This window comes from Salmo salar, chromosome 04 (genome assembly GCF_965601325.2).
Source record: "Salmo salar chromosome 04, fSalSal1, whole genome shotgun sequence".
In the NCBI taxonomy this organism is placed as follows: Eukaryota; Metazoa; Chordata; class Actinopteri; order Salmoniformes; family Salmonidae; genus Salmo; species Salmo salar.
This window is the reverse complement of record NC_138294.1, coordinates 45,395,403-45,418,863: the sequence shown is the minus strand read 5'-3', so window position 1 is coordinate 45,418,863 and position 23,461 is coordinate 45,395,403. Positions and strand designations below refer to the sequence as shown.

The window sequence follows — 23,461 nt, the reverse complement described above, 5'->3', positions numbered from 1 at the left end:
CCACATTTTGTGTGTCCTTGAATTTGGCAGTACTGAGGGGACTGATGAGTGGAGGGAGGCCAGCCAGATGAATGGGATGAGCCTCTGGACTAAAACAGGAGGTGTAAGGTGGGGAAGACAGCTGCACAGGGAGGTGAGGTACTGTCTTCTCATAAGGGTGTGTGGGAGTGAGAAAGGGGAGCTGCACTGTGATGTTTGGAGAACTTGCTTAGCTTGCAACATTACTCAGTGTCTGAGAAACCGGATGTTCATCTCTCTCTCTCTCCCTTCCTCTCGCCCCTTTCTCTCTTCCTCTCACCCCTCACTCCTCTTTTAGGCTTCCTTTAGAGGCTCTCCTGTGGCGCTGGTCATGTGTGCAGCTGGAGAAAGAGGCCGTGTAACACTAATCCCCCGGCCGGCTCAGGAAAGTACTCTGCCTCGCTTAGCACAGAGAGAAAACAACAAAGAGCTGAGTGTGGCTGCAGCCCCAGGGCTCAGCGCGCCCACAAGAACGTCTCCTGTGTCACAGCTTGCTGCTGCCTCCTACCCATGGCCACTCTCTCACCCATTGCTCTCTCGTTGTAACGCTCTCTCTGACACACCCCGTACCCGTGAAAAAAAAGACCCTTTCGGGAACTATGACGCCTAACCTATGTGTGTGTGTGTGTGTGTGTGCACGTGCGTGCGTGTGTATGTGAGTGTGTGAGAGAGATTGACTTCTGAGGGTCCAGATCAGGAATGTAGACAAGCCTAGAGCGGACAGGAAAAATGTGATCAGTCTGGACATTTTAAAATAACAAGGATGCACATGCGCGCCTCTGCACTATATATCAAATCAAAGTGAGGGACTCATGTCTGCGTGCTTTTAATCAATTTGAAACGAGTAGGCCCATGTGACCAATTACGAGAGTTCACTTATAAGTGTTATAACACATATTTTGGTAACGTGGTAAATATTGACCCCTTGCAGTGCATACACGCCGTTCCTCAAATGTCGTGCACACCCTACTCCACTATGCACATGCCTCAGAGCTTGGAGTTGGTATGGCTGGTGGTCCACATGAAAGTGATTTCCAAAGGCGCAAGGGATGACGAGGGGATTGACGTCTGCTTAATATGAGATAGGGTTAGACCAGGCATATTGCCAGAGCCATGCTAGACACTCCAGGGATTACGGAGAAATGCGTGTCCAATTTATGCACGGCAGTGCGTCTTGGGGGAATAGATGCGACCATTGTGCACTTACCTTGAACGGAACCCTTGCTTGTTATCCCACAGCCACTCTCAGTAAACACAGAAGCCTACAGGTAAAAATGATAATAATAATTGTAGAATGATAATAAACCAAATGGTGGTACAGCACTATTAATTGAATAGATTAATGGTACATTGTGGCCCTACAGGTAGTCTAGCAACACCAATCTATAGCCTATATTCTACTGACATGAAGAGAATATAAACGTTTGGCTTGGCTAAATTACAACAAATGGCATGATGAGTTAAACAAACAGGGAGATAAGTAATCACAAGAAACCCAAACCAAGCGATTCACAGGTGGCCATCCATGTGCTTACCTGTCACATTAGTGATTCCTCCACAGAACGTGAGGTGTGAATTGAGCGTAATAACAATTCAACTTTGGTTTCAAACCCAGTAATTAAGTCAATGTTTGGTGCTTCAAAGGATAGCTCTTAAGTGCCCAAATTTGCCATTTTTTTTGCAGATTATGCAATGCTTAAACATTGATGATAAAGTTGGTAATTTTAATAGGTCATGTCATGGACATGCCAATTACAATTATTGTTTACCAAATAGGTTATTTCTTTTTTCTTTTTGAGGATGTGAACACAATTACACAATAATGCATTACTCATTACGCATGAAATTGCTCTGCGTAATAGTGACCGAAAGGCTGCGTTTCGTGACAGATAAAGGTTTACTATTCACTGTGTGTGTGTATATTTGTGTGTCCAAGTGAGAGGGTGTTTTTGTCTGCGGGAGGTTGGCTGACTACTGCCAGTGTTGAACACCCCTCCCTCTCTCTCCCTCTCTCAAGCTGCCGCGTTATTTTCCAGCTCGGAACCTCAACCGCACGGCTCGATCGATTCGCATTGATTGTCCCTGACGAGCTGCTCCACTTTCTAGCCAATGTCAGCCCGTCTGCAATTGGGAAGGAGAGAAATGAAGGAAAATCTCTGCCGCCCTGGCGGTGTCATTTCCACACACTTCGGTTGGCCGCCTGCCAGTAGACAGGACATTCGAAAGAGGTGGAGTGGACTCTTGGTTTGAGCGAGAAGAGGAGCCGAGCGCACCGGTCATGGGCGATAACATAGCGAGTGGCGACAGAGCACGGTGTGGCCACTCCTGCGCGCACACACCGCTTCGAGTGTGAAAAACAACCCATCGCCTAATTACCTAATTACGCACGGTCAGCCACTGCGTAAAATAAACATGGTTACCATCAGAAACCACCAGTGACATGCCACACGAACGTGTCATCATCCTAAATTAGAACATTAAAATGTTAATGAAAGACAACATGATGTAAATTTCTAATAATTAAGTTCTACCATCAAGACAATTATGTTGTTTTGCAAATCAGACTCATTGCTACTGGAAAGGGGAATTGCAATAGCGCATCTTGCCATACTTTGGTTGGTTTAGGCGATTTTTTTGAATAAGGTAATAGCCTAATAGACACTTCGCATAACCAGGCTAGGTTCACACACATGTGGATGTCCATCACTGAAAATCAAATAAGAGAAAAATATTAGTTTTTGTCCGTGCAATATTAACCATTGGATATTTTTCCATATTGATGGATTGCACTGTAAAAGTTATTTGTAAACATTAACGTGTTAAAGGAAAGTTAAGTCTTAAAGAGGTATGACGAAATATCAACTTGCGCTCATACAGAGAGAAACAAATCATATTGTGCATACAGCCTGCACTGATGGGAGCCACAACAACCAGTCAAATGCATCTCAAAGTCCCCAAATATGTAAAGCTTTAATAACAAACATGTTCTTCATTATCCCTTGAATATTCAAAGTCGAGCCCTTAAAAGCCTCGAGAAGAGTAATACATCTCTATATTTAAAAGGTATTGGTGATATATTATTTGCTGTCGCCATGCTGCCGAAAATCCAGTTCGGTTTTTCCGAGAAGCTCCAAAAATCGATGAAATGTGTTTGCATGTTCTTCTCGGCGAGCGGGGATGTAGGTGGGATTGCGAGAATCGAAAAGGTTGGAGATCCCACACGCTCAGCTTCCGAGAAAGTACGTTTTACAATCATTTATTATTATATTTCCCTCTTGTTCTATACAGGCGAGGACTATATTAATTGAATTGCTTTGGTGTAAGGTTTTTTTCTGTATTTTTTTTTTTACATCAAGCTCTACGGTAGGCTTGGAGACGGACGGCTTGGACAGTCGGAGCCCTCCCCTCCACTCGGAACCGCTTTGGTAGGTGCGAACAAAAAAGAGCCAGTGTTTGCAAATATGCAGATACATAGGAGGGAGGGGGGGATCATACTTTGTTGAAGTCTGCTGAAAGTTGGGATGTCATCTTCCTAACGATCAAGTTAACTGGGAGAATGGGAGAATGGTTCTTCTCAAACGTGCTGGTGCAGACCATACGCTGGCACCGCAGAGACCGGGGTTTCAGGTCATTGAGTCGAGACAAAAGGTATTTTTTTGTGCTGCTTTAATGTTAGATACAATTAGGATTCGCGGGACTCGGATGCGTGTGATGTATGCACGGTTATTGGCTTGTTATTTTTTGAATGGCCATAATAGTCATTCTGCTGTCACATTCTATCCTCATTTGTAAATTTTTTCTTCGATCATTTGGCAACGCTCTAGAGGTTTGTAGAATTGTGGAGAGCTGTTCTTTCATTCAAAGATTTTTTGGGGGTGAATATTGAAAGTGTGAATCATCTGTTAATGACATGCGCTCCAAGAAACTTGACGCTCTCCAGAAATATTTTCCATTGAAATGATGGCAGTTTGCATTGGGTCTTGGCGTTTATGGTTGTAATCCTGTTAATGTCAGTAGATGATGAGGCGTCTCTTTACCTAGAGGTACATTTAAACGGAACTTTTATTTTCTGCTGTGTTCCCTTGAATCATCAACAAATGCTTTTGTGAAAATGCATAGCCTAATGGCTGAAAAACGAGCAAGATTTTTTTTAAATTTGTTTTCGATTTAGCCTATAGCCGAGTCATCCGAAGAACAGTATGCCAGGTGTTCTCAGAGTGATTAAATTGTAGAGCGAACGTGTTTGTTCTTCATTGTTCCGCATGCGACGATCAGCCAGTCTCCTGCGCGCGATGTCTCTGTGCTGTATCGCCGCTGCAAGCCTGGATTTTACGGCGACCCCCCTGGTACTGCCGCAATCCGCCACCAGTAGTGGCGCTCTTATGCTGCATGTTTATGCAAATAATTAGTCACGATTTAACACAAATAATTAGTAACGATTTAACACACCATCGCATGGATATACTTTTGTCTATTTTAACTCAGGAATTGGAGAAAAAAAAAACAGAGAGGCGCAACAGGTTGGATATTTAATTCTGGTCTTTATAAACTTCCTTGTGTCTCGTGCACAAATGTGCCTGACGGCGTGTGTGCGTGCTAGTGTGTGTCGGGGTTGGTGGGGGGGGGGGGGGGGGGGGGGGGGGGGGGGGGGCTTGTTGGCTTGTTGTTAGATGTTTTGGTGTTATGAGTGATGACAAAAATGAATATTTATTTCTTAATAGGCCTACATATTATTTTTACACTGACAGCAAATATTGACCGAAAACTATTGCAACGAAGGCCCTATTATGCCATATTGACAGTATTATCTATCCCAATTTTAATACCCCAAATAGTTTAGGCCTATCTGTTTATTTGTTAGCCTACTAGGCCCTCTCTTTTTATAGGCTGTGGTTATTTTCCATAGGCCTAATGAAGATTTTATGAATACAGCAAATACTTTGAGGAATATTAATTCTATGTTCTACAAATCGAAATGATTCATTAGGCCTTATATCATGCAAACTTCAGTATGACTTTTTACACTTGCAGATTTCAACGATTGTTCTGTTCCGATAGTGGGTTAGTCCATTTTGTTTGTATATTCCATACAGCTCCCTTTCTCGTTGGCCTTGGGGAGCCTGTATGGTCAGACTCCTTGGGATGGTTTATTCAGCAGAGAGGGGCCAATTACCGCTGCGCGCTGACCTCCAGGGATGAAGCACGAGCCACGTCTCTAGCAGCTCCCCCCTGACGTAATCAGTGAAGACCTATATGAGCAGGGCGAGGGGGTGCTCCAGTCAAAAGTATAGTCGGAAAGTATTATTATGTTTTATAGTGGCAGTCCTATTTGTGACGCTATTAGGAGAAGTTGAGCGCGAGGAAGAAGCTGTGGTAGAAGTTATAACCTAAGGCTACCCTTGGCATGATGGGTAATGACGTCATCGATGAAGATAACCTTTCCCCAGTAATATACGTTTTTTTTGCACCAACCTGTTCCTCATTATGCGTTCATTCTTGCGTTTCTAATCACCATCATCTCAACAGTATCAGCATAATTCTATTCAGAGAGAATACTTTGGTTACTGAAACTGGGGGACTGTTGAGTGACAGAGAAGAGATGATCAGTCTAGGGTCTGGAAGAGATATCACTTGAATGGGAAAGGGGGATACTTACTCAGTTGTCCAACTGAATGCATCCAACTGAAATGTGTTTTCCTCATTTAACCCAACCCCTCTGAATCAGAGAGGTACAGGGGGCTTCCTTAATCGACATCCACATATTCTGTGTCCAGGGAAGAGAATACGTTCTGCTCAGGGGAAGAACAACAGATTTTTACCTTGTCAGCTCGGGGATTCGATCCAGCAACCTTCTGCTTACTGGCCCAACGCTCTAACCACTAGGCTACTTGCCACCCCTGCACAGGGGGAGTGTGTGAATGACATGGCGGAGGAGCAGAGTGTTGAAAACTAGAAGGAATGTGGTCAAGGGGCAGGGAGACACTGTGAATGGATATGGAGGTGGGACAGAGACTATTATAAAGTCATGGCCATGGCATTGGAAGACGGATGGTAAAGTGAGAAAGAGGCACTGAGATGGTTGGGAAAGATAGACCGTGAATGACGTGTTCATGTTTGATGGAGATGGAAAGAGTGCGAAGGATATGGGTCAGACAGAGAGACACTCTCAGCATAGACGGAGTGAGGTAAGGACACCAGGAAGAGAGAGAGACACACACACACACACACACACACACACACACACACACACACACACACACACACACACACACACACACACACACACACACACACACACAGAGGCATAGACGTTAGTGGAGCAGGCGGGCGGCCCTGTAGCAGCAGCGAGAGAGAGCAGAGCCCTGGTCAGACTCAGAGCAGGAGAGCAAGGAGAGGAGCTGAGTTGCTGGCTCCGGTCCGCTGGCGCCACGGACCCCTGAGCTGGTGAGAATGCGGGGGCTGCGCTCCTGCCTTTGAAGCTTTACCTCCCACTAATTTTGGCCTTCCAATTTCCACACACTGCGCAGACCCCATCCTCTCTCCCTCCCCTTCCCTTTGTTTCCCTTATAAGGACTGGCCCGGCCATTTCCTCCGTTTTTCTCAGGGAGGTGCTTGTTTGTGAGTGGGGACAGGTCAGTGGGATAGTGTGTCTCTTCATAGGAGGTTAGCCATTGGGATCTTTCACCTGTACACACTCTGGATAAAGTATTGGAGTCACATCCATTTCAGTCCATTTTAATTTATGAATGAATTGGAAAAAATACCCACCCAGCAAATTGGTTGTTTTTCAATTCTTGGATTGTTCAAATGAAATGGACTCATAGAGAATAATAAGATGTCCCCCAAGAGAGACTGTCAAGCAGCATTTAACCCTCCTGTTGTGTTCGTTTCATGTTCATTCATTCTGTGTTCCCGGTCCAAAATGACCGCCCCCCATTATAGCTGATTATAAATCCATCCTCCTTGACCTGAGCTCATCCAACTCGTTTTTGAGTAAACAAAGCATAATGTATGGACTGTTTTCACTATAACAAATACTCAGATGAAACATTTTGTGCGATTTATCACAGACTACTTTGTGGCAAAGTTTAACAAGGACTCTCTCCTCCTCACCAGTGTCATGATCAAAGATATGATCAAGAGCCTCACATACAGTATATCTGGTCATTGTGCTGCCACAGAATGAATTGTGAGCAAGGCCTCAAAAAAGCTTTATGTACCAGAGCTACGAGAAAAGTTCTGTATATTATTGAAACAATGTTGTGATTGTTTGTGAGAATGCCAACAGGTGTGGTTCCTGTGGGGGAAAGATTCTATTGGGGAAAGGTTCTCGTGGGGGTTGCCATGGAAGCCAAGAAGGGGAGTGAGGTGTGTGTGTGTGTGTGTGTGTGTGTGTGTGTGTGTGTGTGTGTGTGTGTGTGTGTGTGTGTGTGTGTGTGTGTGTGTGTGTGTGTGTGTGTGTGTGTGTGTGTGTGTGTGTGTGTGTGTGTGTGTGTGTGTGTGTGTGTGATCAAACACACATGCATGTGGGAGTCTGGGAGAGGAAGTATGTCCATCTGATGAATGGGCATGTGCCTAAACTCAATTTTATGCACTAATTGTAGTCTCAGCCATTCATTCCTAATGACCGGTGGGAACACCACAGGTGTACAAAAGTTAAATAAAACACCCAAAATGTAATGAAAATCATCAAAATGTATTTTGTGTGTTCAGATGCCCTGTGAACACAGCAGGAGGGTTAAAAGAGTCAACCAACTTGACCCATGCTATGCCATAGTAAGTGGTGATAACTAGTTTGATTGATTGACATGATCAATTATGTTTTGGTCACCCTACACATATGAACATTTATAATGGAGAGTCTAGAACAGTGAACTTCTGGCAAAAAATGCTTCAAGTGTGATGGAATATCAACCAACCAGAGTCATACCAGCCATGACACTGTCCTCCACTATCTGTGCACATCCTCCATTCTTTTTTGAACACAACTTTATTGATTGTCATAGGCTATACAACCATTATATGTGAATACAGCTAATTGGACCGGAAGTAGGGCATCCACAAGGCATAATGATGAGTTCAGATTACAACATTAGCAACTTATCTTTTGCACATGTTATTTGAGGGTTGATGACGTCATGAAGTATGACAACCAACAAACTGACAGTGTTGTAAGTGGTCAACCTGTGTTTGTTTATTTTTCTAAATGGCTGTTTGTGTGTTATTTCAAAATCAAATTGTATTTGTCACATGCGCTGAATACAACAGGTGTAAACCTTACAGTGAAATGCTTACTGACAAGCCCTTAACCAACAATGCAGTTTTAAGAAAAATACCTTTAAAAAGTAAGAAATAAAAGTAAGAAATAATTAAAGAGCAGCAGTAAAATAACAATAGCGAGGCTATATACAAGGGATACCGGTACAGAGTCAATGTGCGGGGGCACTGGTTAGTCAAGGTAATTGAGGTCAGAAGTTTACATACACCTTAGCCAAATACATTTCAACTCAGTTTTTCACAATTCCTGGCATTTAATCCTAGTAAAAATTCCCTGTTTTAGGTCAGTTAGGATCACCACTTTATTTTAAGAATGTGAAATGTCAGAATAATAGTAGAGAGAATGATTTATTTCAGCTTTTATTTCTTTCATCACATTCTCAGTGGGTCAGACGTTTACATACACTCAATAAGTATTTGGTAGCATTGCCTATAAATTGTTTAACTTGGGTCAAATGTTTCTGGTAGCCTTCCACAAGCTCCCACAATAAGTTGGGTGAATTTTGGCCCATTCCTCCTGACAGAGCGGGTGTAACTGAGTCAGGTTGCTCGCACTCGCTTTTTCAGTTCTGCCCACAAATTTTCTATAGGATTGAGGTCAGTGCTTTGTGATGGCCACTCCAATACCTTGACTTTGTTGTCCTTAAGCCATTTTGCCACAACTTTGGAAGTATGCTTGGGGTCATTGTCCATTTGGAAGACCCATTTGTGACCAAGCTTTAACTTCCTGACTGATGTCTTGAGATGTTGCTTCAATATATCCACATAATTTTCCAGCCTCATGATGCCATCTATTTTATGAAGTGCACCAGTCCCTCCTGCAGCAAAGCACCCCCACAACATGATGCTGCCACCCCCGTGCTTCACGGTTGGGATGGTGTTCTTTGGCTTGCAAGCCTCCCCCTTTTCCTTCAAACACAACGATGGTCATTATGGCCAAACAGTTCATCAGACCAGAGGACATTTCTCCAAAAAGTACGATCTTTGTCCCCATGTGCAGTTGCAAACTGTAGTCTGGCTTTTTTATGGTGGTTTTGGAGCAGTGGCTCCGACCTTGCTAAGCGGACTTTCAGGTTATGTCGATATACTTGTTTTACTGTGGATATAGATACTTTTGTATCTGTTTCCAACATCATCTTTACAAGGTCCTTTGCTGTTGTTCTGAGATTGATTTGCACTTTTCGCACCAAAGTACGTTCATCTCTAGGAGACAGAACGCGTCTCCTTCCTGAGCGGTATGACGGCTGTGTGGTCCCATGGTGTTTATACTTGCGTATTATTGTTTGTACAGGTGAACGTGGTACCTTCAGGCGTTTGGAAATTGCTCCTGTAACCGATGTGAAATGGCTAGTTAGTTAGCGGTGGTGCGCGCTAATAGCGTTTCAATTGGGTGACGTCACTCGCTCTGAGACCTGAAGTAGTTGTTCTCCTTGCTTGGCAAGGGCTGCGGCTTTTGTGGCGCGATGGGTAACGATGCTTCACGGGTGACTGTTGTTGATTTGTTCCAGAGGGTCCCTGGTTCAAGCCCAGGTTGGGGCGAGGAGAGGGACGGAAGCTAAACTTTACACTCCCAAGGATGAACCAGACTTGTTGAGGTCTCCAATTCTTTTCTGAGGTCTTGGCTGATTTCTTTTGATTTTCCCATGCTGTCAAGCAAAGAGGCACTGAGTTTGAAGGTAGGCTTGAAATACATCCACAGGTACACCTCCAATTGACTCAAATGATGTCATTTAGCCTATCAGACGCTTCTAAAGCCATGACATAATTTTCTGGAATTTTCCAAGCTGTTTAAAGGCACAGTCAACTTAGTATATGTAAACTTCCGGCTTCAACTGTATGCACGTACATGTAGGTAGATTTAGTGACTATTCACCTACAAAGATTTGATGAATGCCTATATACACAAGATATGCAAACTATGTCAACTTCTTTTCTATAGTCAATCGAAGAGTTTTGTTCCAAAACAATATACACACACATTTTTTCATCAGAAATTATTCCACCTTCATGTGTTTGTAAAATATTAGTGTTCTCATATTTTTCATTCATGGATTTGAGTATTAAAATGGGGTTTGTTGCAAAAAACGCTATACTTCCGTTGTTTATTTGGAATGGATTGTTGGTATCCTGTATATTTGACTGTGATATGTGGTTGTCTCACCTAGCAATTTTAAGATGAACTAACTGCATGTCACTCTGGATAAGAGCATCCGCTAAATGACAAATGTAAATATTTGACATACAGATACAATAATACAAAAGTCATATTACTTTATTGATACATTTTGTAAAACTGGGAAAAAAATAATTGGGTTTGTCACAAATGTATCATTTGTACAGTTCTTTATTAAAAATGTAGTTATTTGTTACATTCTACTGTGTAAAACCTAGCAATATTTCTCTGAGAGTGTGGCGGATATATAGCATTTTGCAACAGAACATGATTATTTGTCTCTCTAAAATGAATCCATCAAGTGATAGATTTCAAACAAGCACATTTGAACCACCCCGTGCCATGATTAGATAAAAACACACCAATCTCTTTCAGAAGTTTTTTAAACAATAAAAGCTTATTTCCCCGTATTTCTAATACTGGATATATTGCACTTTGGAATGAAACTCTTCAATTAAATAAATAAACTAATGTTTAACATTGTCACATGCCAGGAGATCCTTCAAAACATGAAGTGTGACCCTGAACAGCGGTGGCACCAGCACAAAATCTAAGTCAACGTTTCTGTGAGTAGGAGAGAGGGATGGCAAAGTGGGGATTGTTCATGGTCTGAAGTCTTAATTCATGTGAAATGGATTTAAATTGTGTCTGCATGTAGTGTGTGGGAATTATTGTTACAAATCCCTTTGATGGAAAGAGTGAGTCTCCACAGGCCAGCTCTTCTTGGTTTCCTCATGGGAAATACTATGGCTGCATTCAACCTAAACCTAAAGGGTGGGAATTAGCTCATAAATTGGTGAAATTGGAGGAGAAAACATAGCAGTGTCTTTTCTCTTCTGTCACTGTCATTTAGTGTAATTCATGTTTTGCTGTGTTCTGAATGTTCTATTGTGTATTGCAGCCGGGGTGGGGGGTGGGGGGGGGGGGGGGGGATGAACGTTTAGTTGTGTAAGTGGACACATCTTCCAGGGCTATTACACTGTGATCATGAGCTGTTTAGATACATACCCTCTGAGTGAGCTGTCTCATTTTTGCAGCTTTTTTTCTCTCTCCATGAGCTGTGTTCAATCTAATAAACAGGTAACATTAAGGCATGGCAGAGTTGCTGTCCCATTTATATCAATGGAGTCGGTTGTTTACTCAGATGCTGTCTAGGTCCAACACTGAGCCTGTTATTGAAGGACCCTTCTCGCTCTCCTCTCTCCCTGTGTCAGTTTGTAGGTTGCCAGTGAAAGGATGTGGATGAGGGCTGAGGTTTAGAGCGAGAGCCAAGGCTCTAGGGCCTGCCTGTGGTTGGCTGGCCGATTCGCCCACAGCAGGGAGGCGCCACCTCACCTGGGCTCAGAGCAGACTGTGAGAACCTATCGGCTCCCCCTCCTCTGCTCGCCCCCTGTCCCCCTCCCGCCCCGATCCCCAGCCCTGCACGTACTGGACCATGTCTAGCGGAAGCCGAGACCGGACAGCCGAGGCCCTGGAGCGGAACAGCTGCACGGAGGATGTCCCTGTCATTGAGCGCAGGAACCGCAGTGGCATCATCAGTGAGCCCCTGAGTAAGAGCCTTAAGAGGTCCCGCACCCTCTCCCAGTACACAGCCGCCTGCCCCACCAACACTAATGGACACGCACACCACAATGGAGAGGCCAAGAGCCACCCGGCCAAGCCCCAGCCACCCCCACAGCCCCAGCCCACCGTCTCAGCGCTTGCGGCAGCCAAGCTGGACCGCACCCTGGAGCAGGTCTTGGAGGGACAGAACGGCCTGCTGCACTTTGCCCAGGCGGCGGAGCTGCTAAAGAGGGCTGGGATGGAGCACATGCTGCTGCCGGGGGGCATGGGGATGGGGATGGGGGGTAGCGATTCAGGCTCAGGGGCAAGCGACTTGGAGGGTTCGTCTGCTGTGGACTCTGTTGGCGGTGTTGCGGACTTCCCGTACGGTGTTGGAGGCGGCTTCCCGTTCAACCCGGGGCTGTTCATCATGACACCGGCAGGAGTGTTCTTGGCCGACAGCGCGCTGCACATGGCCGGCCTGGCCGAGTACCCGGCGCAGAGCGAGCTGGCCTCGGCCATCAACTCCGGCAAAAAGAAGCGGAAACGCTGCGGCATGTGCCCGCCCTGCCGCCGGCGGATTAACTGCGAGACGTGCAGCAGCTGCCGGAACCGCAAAACGGGCCACCAGATCTGCAAGTTCCGCAAATGTGAGGAGCTGAAAAAGAAACCGTCTGCCGCTCTGGAGGTAAGAGCACAGTGGGGGGTTAGAGATGACATAGAGTGTCATATGGGGTCATAGAGTGTCATAGAAGGGTCATAGAGGGTCATAGAAGGGTCATAGAGGGTCATAGAAGGGTCATAGAGGTTCATAGATTGTCATAGAGGTTCATAGAGTGTCATAGAAGGGTCAGGCAGGATGGGCTCCCGAGTGGCACAGCGGTCTAAGGCACTGCATCTCAGTGCTCGAGGCATCCCTACAGACACCCTGGTTCGAGTCCAGGCTGTATCACATCTGGTTGTGATTGGGAGTCTCATAGTGCGGCGCACATTTGGCCCAGCGTCGTCTGGGTTTGGCTGGTGTAGGCCGTCATTGTAAGAAATAAATTGTTCTTAACTGACTTGCCTAGTAAAATACAGTACACAATAAGATGCTATCTAGAACCTAAAAGGGTTCTTCGGCTGTCCCCATAGGAGCCCTTTGAATAACTATTTTTTAGTTCCAGGTAGATCTCTTTTGGTTCCAGGTGGAACCCTTTTTAGGTTCCATGTAGGACCCTTTCTACAGAGGGTTCTATAGGGAACCTAAAAGGGTTGTACCTGGAGTCAAAAGAGTGTAGGTATGGAAAGAGTGTTGGGAGTTTACCTTAACCATACACACTTACAACTCAACTTTATGCGTGGAAGTGTAGAGCGTGACACTGCTCTGAAGGGTGTGGAGCGACTTTTTGATGGGGCGAGGCTTTGAGCAGGGCAGGAGAATAACAGGTGGTGACGAGGGGGAGGGTGGGGGGGGGTAGACATGCCCCATGGGGTCTCTTTAATCTGTCCTCCACACGCACTGAGTAAACCCCTCTCCACACCCACCATGATACACAGCTCTTTTTTTACGCCCTCACAGAACGGGTAGATTGTGCGTTTCTCAACTGGGAGGGTCATTGCATGTTCTGTTAGCAAAAATGTGTGTGTGTGTGTGCGCGTGATGTTTTGTGTGATATGTTACTAAATTAGTGTGGCCTCGCGGGTTTGTGTGTAAGGAAGAACGAGAGAGGGTGTAATGGGCTTTTTAGGATTGTAAGAGTTTCTGTAGATGTTTGACCGAGACCGTGTGTGTTGCAGTGTGTGATATTGTGGATGTGTTTGTGTGTGTATGTTTTGGATGGGTAGTATGTGTGGCAGAGCATATGTGTGTGTGTGTGTGTGTGTGTGTGTGTGTGTGTGTGTGTGTGTGTGTGTGACATGGTCCATCTGGCCATGGGGTTGTCATCTGGAGCACCAGGTGTCAGTGTGGCACAGGCGCCCCCCTCTCAACCTATCTCTCTCTCTCCTGTGGCACGCCTGTTTTGGCTAAATTGCCTCCAAACTTCTCATCTGGGTCACCTCAGTGGCACTGGGCCTAAACTCAAATCAGTGTTGCCCTTTTGTGATCTCAGTTCAAGTTCATGTGGCATATCCAAGCGTGTTTTTAGGGCACCTTTGACAATTACATTCATGATGTCAGTACTGTACAATAGCTCTGATAAACATGCAATGACAAATTACATAACATCCCTGACATAACATCCCTGACATAACATCCCTGACATAACATCCCTGACATTACATCCCTGACATTACATCCCTGACATTACATCCCTGACATAACATCCCTGACATTACATCCCTGACATAACATCCCTGACATAACATCCCTGACAATATTTTGGTCTATTACCTCAATTGTCACGATGGCATTACGCCAATATTGAATTACCGTTAAGAGGGGTAAAGCAATTGATCTCCGTTAATTGTACAAAAGAGGTGAGCATCACATACAAAAGTATAGGACTCATTTATGGTTCCTTTCTTAGATGGAAATACAGTAGTGATGTCTATAGGTTCTGCTGCCTGGGTATCAACATTTGTTCCTCCAATAGCGACGCCGACAGTATCTTACGCGGATACTGTACATGTGCTATGCTAGTAAACAATCCTGCCCTGACCATAACAAGTGGGCTCTCTAACAATGTATGTTACAGTCTGCAGAATACTGTGATCCTGAACATCCCCCTGTTGCTACAGATGTACTACAATACTCACGTTCATGAGACAGTGGGGTGTCATCTGGTGTAATCTGGTCATTGTGCTCCGAGCACACATGCAACAACTCAGATTAATCAGGGCTTGACCCGCATGCTCCCCCCCCATCGTCGCTTTTGTGATCAAGACAGGATTCCACTTCAGATGTCACGTCATATGGTTTCACTGTGAACAGCCCTAACCTTACTCTGAAACGGTTCTCTTAAGCAATCAGATGCTTGTGGATGTGTGCTGGTAATAGGATTCCCTGTATGTTATTGATTGATAGTATGCTATCAATGGTCACATGGCAGAAATGACCAACAGTTGTTCACAGCATCAGATCAACAACAACTGATTGAATATGCATGACTGCAACCTTTACTATGAAGTCAACGTCTGCGTTTGTTCGCCCGAAACCACAAGAGAGAATCACACAAACTAAACTCAGTTTCCCATGGATTTATGTCAGGTAGTTGTAGGATTTTATGCTGCTAATAAAATCAGTTTGCTTGTTGTGTTTTTTCCACATGCAGCACATCAGCAGTACAGCCATAGCAGGGGGACTTGCTGTGATGTTAACGGGACAAATACGTACACCTGTTTAGCATTTCCGCTTGGAATAGCTTAGCATGAAATGAACTGTTGACCTCTCCTTCGGATTGGGTGAGTTCTTCTATCTTAAAAATGGTGTGCCTGATCTGAACTGGCCGTTTAGCAGGCCAATGCTGGCTAGAACTTGTTCTGTGTTAGTGCCTGCGTTGGTCCGCGGTCCAGTAGGTCAGAGAGTAGACTCGCACAGTCGGTCAGTAGGTCAGACCGAGTTGTGTCATCACAGGACTGAAGGTCAAAGGTGAGAATAATGGCACAAAACATATTTTGAACAATAACACATCCGACATTTGGCCCCAGTATCCCACTTTGATCTTCCAGATTTGTGTGTTTATAATTTATTAGGGCATGCCTGAGAGGACTGCCGTTCATGTTGTCAATGGAGGGGGTTCTTTTAGGCTTTACAGTAGATTACACTGCTTGTATTATCAACCTATATTCCCCTATTAAGTATCATCGCACTGTGGACAGTACAGATAATATTATCTAGGTTACGCTGTTTTATGTTCTGTTAACTGGGGAATTATGGAATGGTTCAAGATATTGCCCAACCCACTCATTACTCTTGGTCACTGAGGTTAGGACATGTTCAGTAACATCAGGGCAGCAGCACCCGGGACAAAATGGAGGGCCATGGTCATCCGGTTCGGCTCGTAAGCAGCACGCCACAGACAGTCATCTGCTGTTTGCTTCAGCTGGAGTGTAGTGGAAACAGCCCCAGAGTGTCACATCTCACACACACACACAGGCTACTGTCTAACAGGGATGCTAATGGATGGGGATCACTTAGCGAGGTGGCATAGACCGTTGGCCATAGTGCTTGTAGTGTGTGTGTGTGTGTGTGTTTCTCTCTCTCTCGCTCTCTCTCTCTCTCTCTCTCTCTCTCTCTCTCTCTTCTCTCTGTGCGTGTGTGTGTGTTTCTCTCTCTCTCTCTCTCTCTCTTTCTCTCTGTGTGTGTGTGTGTGTGTTTCTCTCTCTCTCTCTCTCTCTCTGTGTGTGTGTTTCTCTCTCTCTCTCTGTGTGTGTGTGTGTGTGTGTTTCTCTCTCTCTCTGTGTGTGTTTCTCTCTGTGTGTATGTGTGTGTGTAAGTGTGTGAGTGAGTGAGTGAGTGAGTGAGTGAGTGAGTGAGTGAGTGAGTGAGTGAGTGAGTGAGTGAGTGAGTGAGTGAGTGAGTGAGTGAGTGAGTGAGTGAGTGAGTGAGTGAGTGAGTGTGAGTGAGTGAGTGAGTGTGTATTTGGTCGTAAGGATGTGTATTTTAATGCTTGGTTTGTTTTGACCTCTTCAGACACCCGAAATCTGGGAAAAACAGGTCGTTTTTGTGTTTTGTATACATTTTCTCAGAGACCTCGGCTTTTGATAACATATTTATAATTCCTTTATTACAAATTTGCAACAGATTTATGACAGGTTTTAATTGTTGTTCGGTGTGTGTTAGTTGTTTGTTTTTGATGCACGTGAGTGGACGTTGGTTGAAGTTTATACAGTCTGATGTGGTCTGTGTATGTGAGAATAGAAAGAGAGGCCGACGGCTCGATGCTTTGAGGGTGTTGAAGGTTTCCCGTCGAAACCTCATGGCAGACTAAAGATGGCTGTAAAAACAGAGTTAGGGGGAGGTAGGGTGACGAGGCCTTTGCCACCTCACACCTCGCTGGCTGGAGATGTCTGGATTTATTTTGGGAACGCTACATTTGAACAGAAATAAATGGAGCCCAGGAGAAATAGTCCTTTTCTGCAGCATGCTGCGTTTTCACAGCGGGCTCAGTCTCACTGTTGCTATTTGCTGTCTAGGTGAGGAAAGTATCGATTTTAGGTCAACATCTGTTGTTATATTGTGCATTTATTTTAACGCTAGTGTGTTTCTGCACTATGGTCTGTTGTTTTGGATTTGTTTGTCAGGGTCACTTGGGGCCTGGGGGATTGTTTTGTTTTTTTTGTGAATGTTTGTTTGTTTGAGTGTATACATCACTGTTTGAGGAACATTCTGTTAGGGCTGTGTGTTTACCAATAACTGTGTGTCTGTGTTGGTGCGTTTCAAGTATGGTAGTCTGATGACAGATCAAGCCGACCCACTACAGGCGTTAGATGTCTGGTGACATGGCCAGTTTGAGGCATGCAGACACTGGAGCCAGAGAGTTTTCACTTAGTGTTGTGACCCCCCCCCCCCCTTCCCTTCCCTTCCCTCAGAAACCAAACGGCAGACTGGGAGAGCAGACTGACTCAGAGACACACTGGCATGCAGACTGACGCAGAGACACTCGGGCATGCAGACTGACCCAGAGACACACGGGCATGCAGACTGACGCAGAGACACACGGGCATGCAGACTGACGCAGAGACACACGGGCATGCAGACTGACGCAGAGACACACGGGCATGCAGACTGACGCAGAGACACACGGGCATGCAGACTGACAAGGGGACACACGGGCATGCAGACTGACGCAGAGACACACGGGCATGCAGACTGACGCAGAGACACACGGGCATGCAGACTGACGCAGAGACACACGGGCATGCAGACTGACGCAGAGACACACGGGCATGCAGACTGACGCAGAGACACACGGGCATGCAGACTGACAAGGGGACACACGGGCATGCAGACTGACGCAGAGACACACGGCATGCAGACTGACGCAGAGACACACGGGCATGCAGACTGACGCAGAGACACACGGGCATGCAGACTGACGCAGAGACACACGGGCATGCAGACTGACGCAGAGACACACAGGCATGCAGACTGACGCAGAGACACACGGGCATGCAGACTGACGCAGAGACACACGGGCATGCAGCCTGACATTGAGATGCACAGATCAGTAGGCACGCTGCCAGCCAGACACAGAAACTGCTAGGAGTAGGATAGACAGGTACGGACAGACAGACGAACTTGCAGACAGCTAAACCCACATACAGCAGTGGGGTTATTGACTCCCATAGCCTACCTACGAGAGGGGAGAGATGACATCACGGTTTAGAACTGTCCGAGGTCTCTCAGCATCAAGGGTCAGGGTGAAAGGGCTCTTGTGACAAGTGGACCTGGGGCTGTCCAGTGAGAAGTGATTGACGGGAGTCTTTAGCCTAATGCTCTGCTCTAAAGAGAACGCTCCCCTATGGGCAGGTCCTGGATCAGCTGTTCCCACCACAGTCAAACTGTGCCAGGACAAATAAGATAACAAATTAGATACTGGTGCCATTTCAGGGTATGACCTGTTCCGCTAACCAATTCTCTCTGCCTGTGTGCTGAAGGAAGGCTAGCAGGCCCCTGCGTGGGGGAAAGCATAGGCTATATGCAGCGTCCATTGAGGAAAGTAGCAGTAACATATTCATAGTTAAATCAATAAACAGAGATTAAGATGCTGGACATTGAAATGGATGCCTGGAATGGATTGTGACCTTGGGAGTCCCCTCCCCCTAGGCCAGACATGACAAACAACCGTGTTTATACAGAGTGGAGGCCACAGGTGTTGGCTCAGAGTTTTTTCCTCTTTAAATGTACTGGTTCCCGGTGAAAAGGGCCTTGAGGTTAGCATCTATGTGCCTGAGTGTCATAGGTGAAAGGTCATTAGTGAGGTGCTTATGGACCTTGCACCACCTTGACCTCCTTGCTTTTCTAGTGTCCAACGTTGATGGACTTTTGCCCTGGCTGTAAATAAATGACATTTTCAGTATTTCTCTGCCTGTGTGTTGACGTGCGAATCATTTGCGTGCTGTCTGTGTGTATGACTGACAGGCGAGCAAATTGCAACCTTCTTACTATCTGTATGGTGTGTACATCGTTTAGATTGTGTCTGAATCGTGTGCTTTTTGTGCGGCTGTGATTTGTGCCTGTGTGTGTGGAGGTGTGTGTCTACATGTTCATAGGCGTGAGGTAGGCGTGAGTGAAGGTAGGCGTGAGTGGAGGTGGGCGTGAGTGGAGGAGGGCGTGAGTGGAGGTAGGCGTGAGTGGAGGTAGGCGTGAGTGTGTGTGAGGGACAGTGCTTGACTCGGGCAGGAACTTCCTGGAGTCTCACATGTTCTACTGCTTCGGCTCCTGTTCCTCTTATGGAATATTCGCTCAACAGTACTGTGGAGCTCCTGCACCGAAATATGAACAACAGTACCCAAATGGAGAACCGGCACCGATTTCAGTCCAAGTCAAGCCCTGGTGAGGGAATGAGTGGGCGTGGGTGCGTAAGTGTTTGTGGCGCTACTCCTGACTGGCCCCGGGCAGTCCTAGCTAACGTGGGATTCTGTGCCGCAGTAGAGTTGTGCTTTTCGGAACGCTAGCCATGCTGCAGCTCTGGGGACTGAGCCTGAGCCCCAGTGGTCCTCTGTCTTATGACTGGCAGGCGACCACTGAACCCCTGCAGCTGCATTGCATTGGTGCCTGCCCTGCCTAGTGCAATGCAGTCAGAGCTAGAGATCCCACACAGAGAGGAGTGAGGGAGGAACAGAGAGAGCAGTGTCACCCATGAGAGTGGTGTGGTGTGGTGGGAGAGGTCTGTGACTGCGTGGTGACTAAATAATGAATATGCCATATCGAGTTTCGTGTGGAGCCAAGGCCATTGCCCATGGCTGATGAGGGAGGAGGGTGGGGTGTGGGCCAGAAGGCCAGAGAGAGGTGAGGGAGGAGGGGATGGCTGGGGATACGTCTATGTGGGACGCAGTGATTTCACTGATAGGGGGGGGGGACACAGAGAGAGACACAGACAGACACAGAGAGAGACAGAGAGAGACAGAGAGAGAGACAGAGACAGACACAGAGAGAGACAGAGACAGACACAGAGAGAGACAGAGAGAGAGAGAGAGAGAGAGAGAGAGAGAGAGAGAGCAGAAGACAGGAGTCGGCAGATATGGAGGGTTATAGTGTCTGTAAATGTGTTTGATGTGGAGATTTGATGAGCATGTTGTTGTCTGAATCTATTCAATCATTAGTCTGGGGGAGAAAAACGTCCACAGAGAGAGAAAGAGAGAGAGAGAATACAAACTGCAGATGTTGCAGTTTAGAATGGGTCTCGGGATGTGTTGTCTTCTTCAGCCTGTATCTACTAACCCTCTCCTTCCCTCTGCTCTCTCTGTTTTTTTGTTTCTCTAAGAAGGTGATGCTTCCTACAGGAGCAGCATTCCGATGGTTCCAGTAAGACTCTGACCCTCCTCCACCCTTACCCCTACCTACCCACCCAAACCCAAAGCTCTGCGATCAAGTGCAATGCCAACTCTCGCTTGGATTGTCTCGGCACGGACACTGGCTGACAAGCAAACAAACAACAAAAATATACAAAAAAACTAAACAGAAATTATACAAAATAATCAATTGAGTAATGGATGCACCTGCTTATTCCTTGAACCAAAAATTTAACATAAAGAAAAATATCTATGGCAACTTTCATTCCCTTTTCTATGTTTCCATTTTGGTACCTTTTGTCCTTTTTCCAGCAGGTTTTTTCTGTCGCTTAGACATGGAACTGTTCATTGCCAAACAGAAATGACGGACTGAGTGTGGACAATCAACTAATTTGTGTGTTTGGTGTTAATGTTGTTCACGTGTGGAAAGATACAGTACTTGTGTAGAGAATGTACATTTACGGCTATATTTTAAAGCTAGTGGCTAATGGCAGGCACTATTGTAATTTAGCACCATTGTTCTTAAACTTAAACCCGTCTATTTCATGATTTGTTTTGTTTTAAGAATATTGTTTTGAAACGGATCAATGGTTGTCTTTTAAAAGAAAAAGGAAATATTTCCAAATGTAAAAATACTTATCGAAATGAAATAGCAACTGTTATCCCATCGGGCAGAAGTCTAGGGGACTCTTTAGCAGGATGATGCTATCCTCCAGAGAACTGGAATCTCTCCAACCAACAAACCAACCAACCGTGTTTTCCACGCCTGTATTTCCAAGCTTTTTTATTTTGTGAAACTGGCAGCCTTACGTTCCTGTGGCCCAAACTAGTGTGTGTCATGAGGATCCCAACACAGAGGGAGACAGCACTTCCATTTGGAATAGCACAGAGGGCGACAGCACTAGGAGACAGCACTTCCATTTGGAATAGCTTAGCTCTGGGTCTACCCATTTGAACGCACTGAAACAAGATTTCTTTATGTTTTATTTCAGTTTTTTTTTTTTTTTTTCATTATGTTGCTGGTAGCTACATCTTTTAAAACAACAGCGATGTTTGTATTCATTTAGAAAATTGGACTGGTTTTGTGAATAAAAACGAATGCATGTATTTGTGTCAAAATTTACAGTTCTGATGTTTGTTTACTTGTCTTTGCATGTTTTTTTTCTAAAACAATGACGGAATTTAGAAAATTCTGAAGTATGAAAATGTTCGGTAACCTTAAACATTTGTTCCCTTTTCATATCATTGGATATAATAATAAAAAAATGGATGGGGTGAGAAATACAACTCATTAAAGCAGAATCAGGAAATGGTGAGTTTCACCATGAGTCCTTGGTTTCATTCATTCATAGATAGTCAATACAGACAACAACGATAGTGTGACAAAGTAGGAACCACAATTTTGGTCAGTGTTTCCCAGGATGCCCTAATAAAGGTTGAACAGCTCAGAAAGTATAAAAACACACATTAGTTCTCGAAGGAACTACAGTGCCTTCAGAAAGTATTCACACCCCTTGACTTTTTCCACATTTTGTTGTGTTACAGCCTGCATTTAAAATTGATTACATTTAGATTTTGTGTCACTGGCCTACACACAATACCCATAATGTCAAAGTGGAATTGTGTTTTCGAAATGTTAGCAAATTAATTAAAAATGAAAAGCTGAAATGTCTTGAGTCAATAAGTATTCAACCCCTTTTGTTATGGCAAGCCTAAATAAGTTCAGGAGTAAAAGTATTCTTAACAAGTCACATAATAAGTTGCATGGACTCACTCTGTTTGCAATAATAGTGTTTAACATGATTTTTGAATGACTACCTCATCTCTGTACCCCACACATACAATTATCTGTAAGGTCCCTCAGTTGAGCAGTGAATTTCAAACACAGATTCAACCACAAAGACCAAGGAGGTTTTCTAATATTTCGCAAACAAGGGCACCTATTGGTAGATGAGTAAAAAAAAGCAGACATTGAATATGCCTTTGAGCATGGTGAAGTTATTAATTACACTTTGGATGGTCTATCAATGCACCCACTAACTACAAGGATACAGGTGTCCTTCCTAACTCAGTTGCCGGAGAGGAAGGAAACCACTCAGGGATTTTAACCATGAGGCCAATGGTGACTTCAAAACAGTTACAGAGTTTAATTTTTTTTTTTTTTTTTTTTGAGTCATTTAGCAGACGCTCTTATCCAGAGCGACTTACAGTAGTGAATGCATACATTTCTTTTTTTTTTCCATTTCATACATTTTCTTCGTACTTGGCCCCCCGTGGGAATCGAACCCACAACCCTGGCGTTGCAAACACCATGCTCTACCAACTGAGCTACGGGGAAGGCTATGATACACTATATGACCAAAAGTATGTGGACAAATACTTGTCGAACTTCTCACCCCAAAACATGAATAATATGGAGGGCATTAATATGAAGTTTGCTGCAATAGAAGCCTATACTTTCCACTAATGTTGGAACATTGCTGCGGAACTTGCTTCCATTCAGCCACAAGAGCATTAGTGAGGTCGGGCACTGATGTTGGGCGATTAGGCTTGGCTCACCGTCCGCATTTCCAATTCATCCCAAAGGTGTTCGATGGGGTTGTGGTCAGGGCTCTGTGCAGGCCATTCAAGTTCTTCCACACCAATCTCGACAAACCATTTCTGTATGGACCTCGCTTTGTGCACAGGGGCGTTGTCATGCTGAACAAGGAAGGGCCTTCTCCAAACTGTTGCCACAAAGTTGGAAGCACAGAATTGTCTAGAATGTCATTGTATGCTGTAGTGTTAAGGTTTCCCTTCACTGGAACTAAGGGGCCTAGCCCGAACCATGAAAAACAGCTCCAGACCATTTTTCCTCCTACACCAAACTTTACAATTGGCAGGTAGCGTTGTCCTGGCATCCGCCAAATCCAGATTCATCCGTCGGACTGCCAGATGGTGAAGCGTGATTCATCACTCCAGAGAAGGCGTTTCCACTGCTCCAGAGTCCAATGGCGGGGAGCTTTACACCAC

At 45.2% G+C, this 23,461-nt stretch overlaps 1 protein-coding gene across 10 annotated transcripts; it reads left to right on the top strand.

The window, feature by feature from the left end:
* Positions 1–3,155: 3,155 nt before the first annotated feature.
* Positions 3,156–21,771, top strand: LOC106603033 (CXXC-type zinc finger protein 5). Of its 10 annotated transcripts, XR_001328348.3 has the most exons (6): positions 3,156–3,257; positions 3,375–3,443; positions 10,963–11,034; positions 11,683–12,698; positions 15,265–15,394; positions 20,425–21,771. XR_001328348.3 is itself a non-coding variant. In XM_014196147.3 (4 exons), the coding sequence occupies exons 3-4, from the start codon at positions 11,904–11,906 to the stop codon at positions 20,464–20,466; spliced, it is 837 nt and encodes a 278-aa protein (XP_014051622.1). In that variant the 5' UTR covers positions 3,156–3,257; positions 3,375–3,443; positions 11,683–11,903; the 3' UTR covers positions 20,467–21,771. The 10 variants fall into 10 exon arrangements, 2 of the variants coding, with proteins under 2 accessions (XP_014051622.1, XP_014051621.1); XR_001328345.3 differs by lacking the exon at positions 10,963–11,034; XR_001328346.3 differs by lacking the exon at positions 10,963–11,034 and having other exon boundaries at positions 20,422–21,771.
* Positions 21,772–23,461: the final 1,690 nt, after the last annotated feature.

Bases quoted from the DNA above. Each gene is read 5' to 3' on its own strand.
- LOC106603033 (XM_014196146.3), top strand. From the start codon at position 11,904: ATGTCTAGCGGAAGCCGAGACCGGACAGCCGAGGCCCTGGAGCGGAAC. The intron at 12,699-20,421 runs GTAAGAGCACAG...TGTTTCTCTAAG, and splicing joins AACCGTCTGCCGCTCTGGAG to AAGGTGATGCTTCCTACAGG.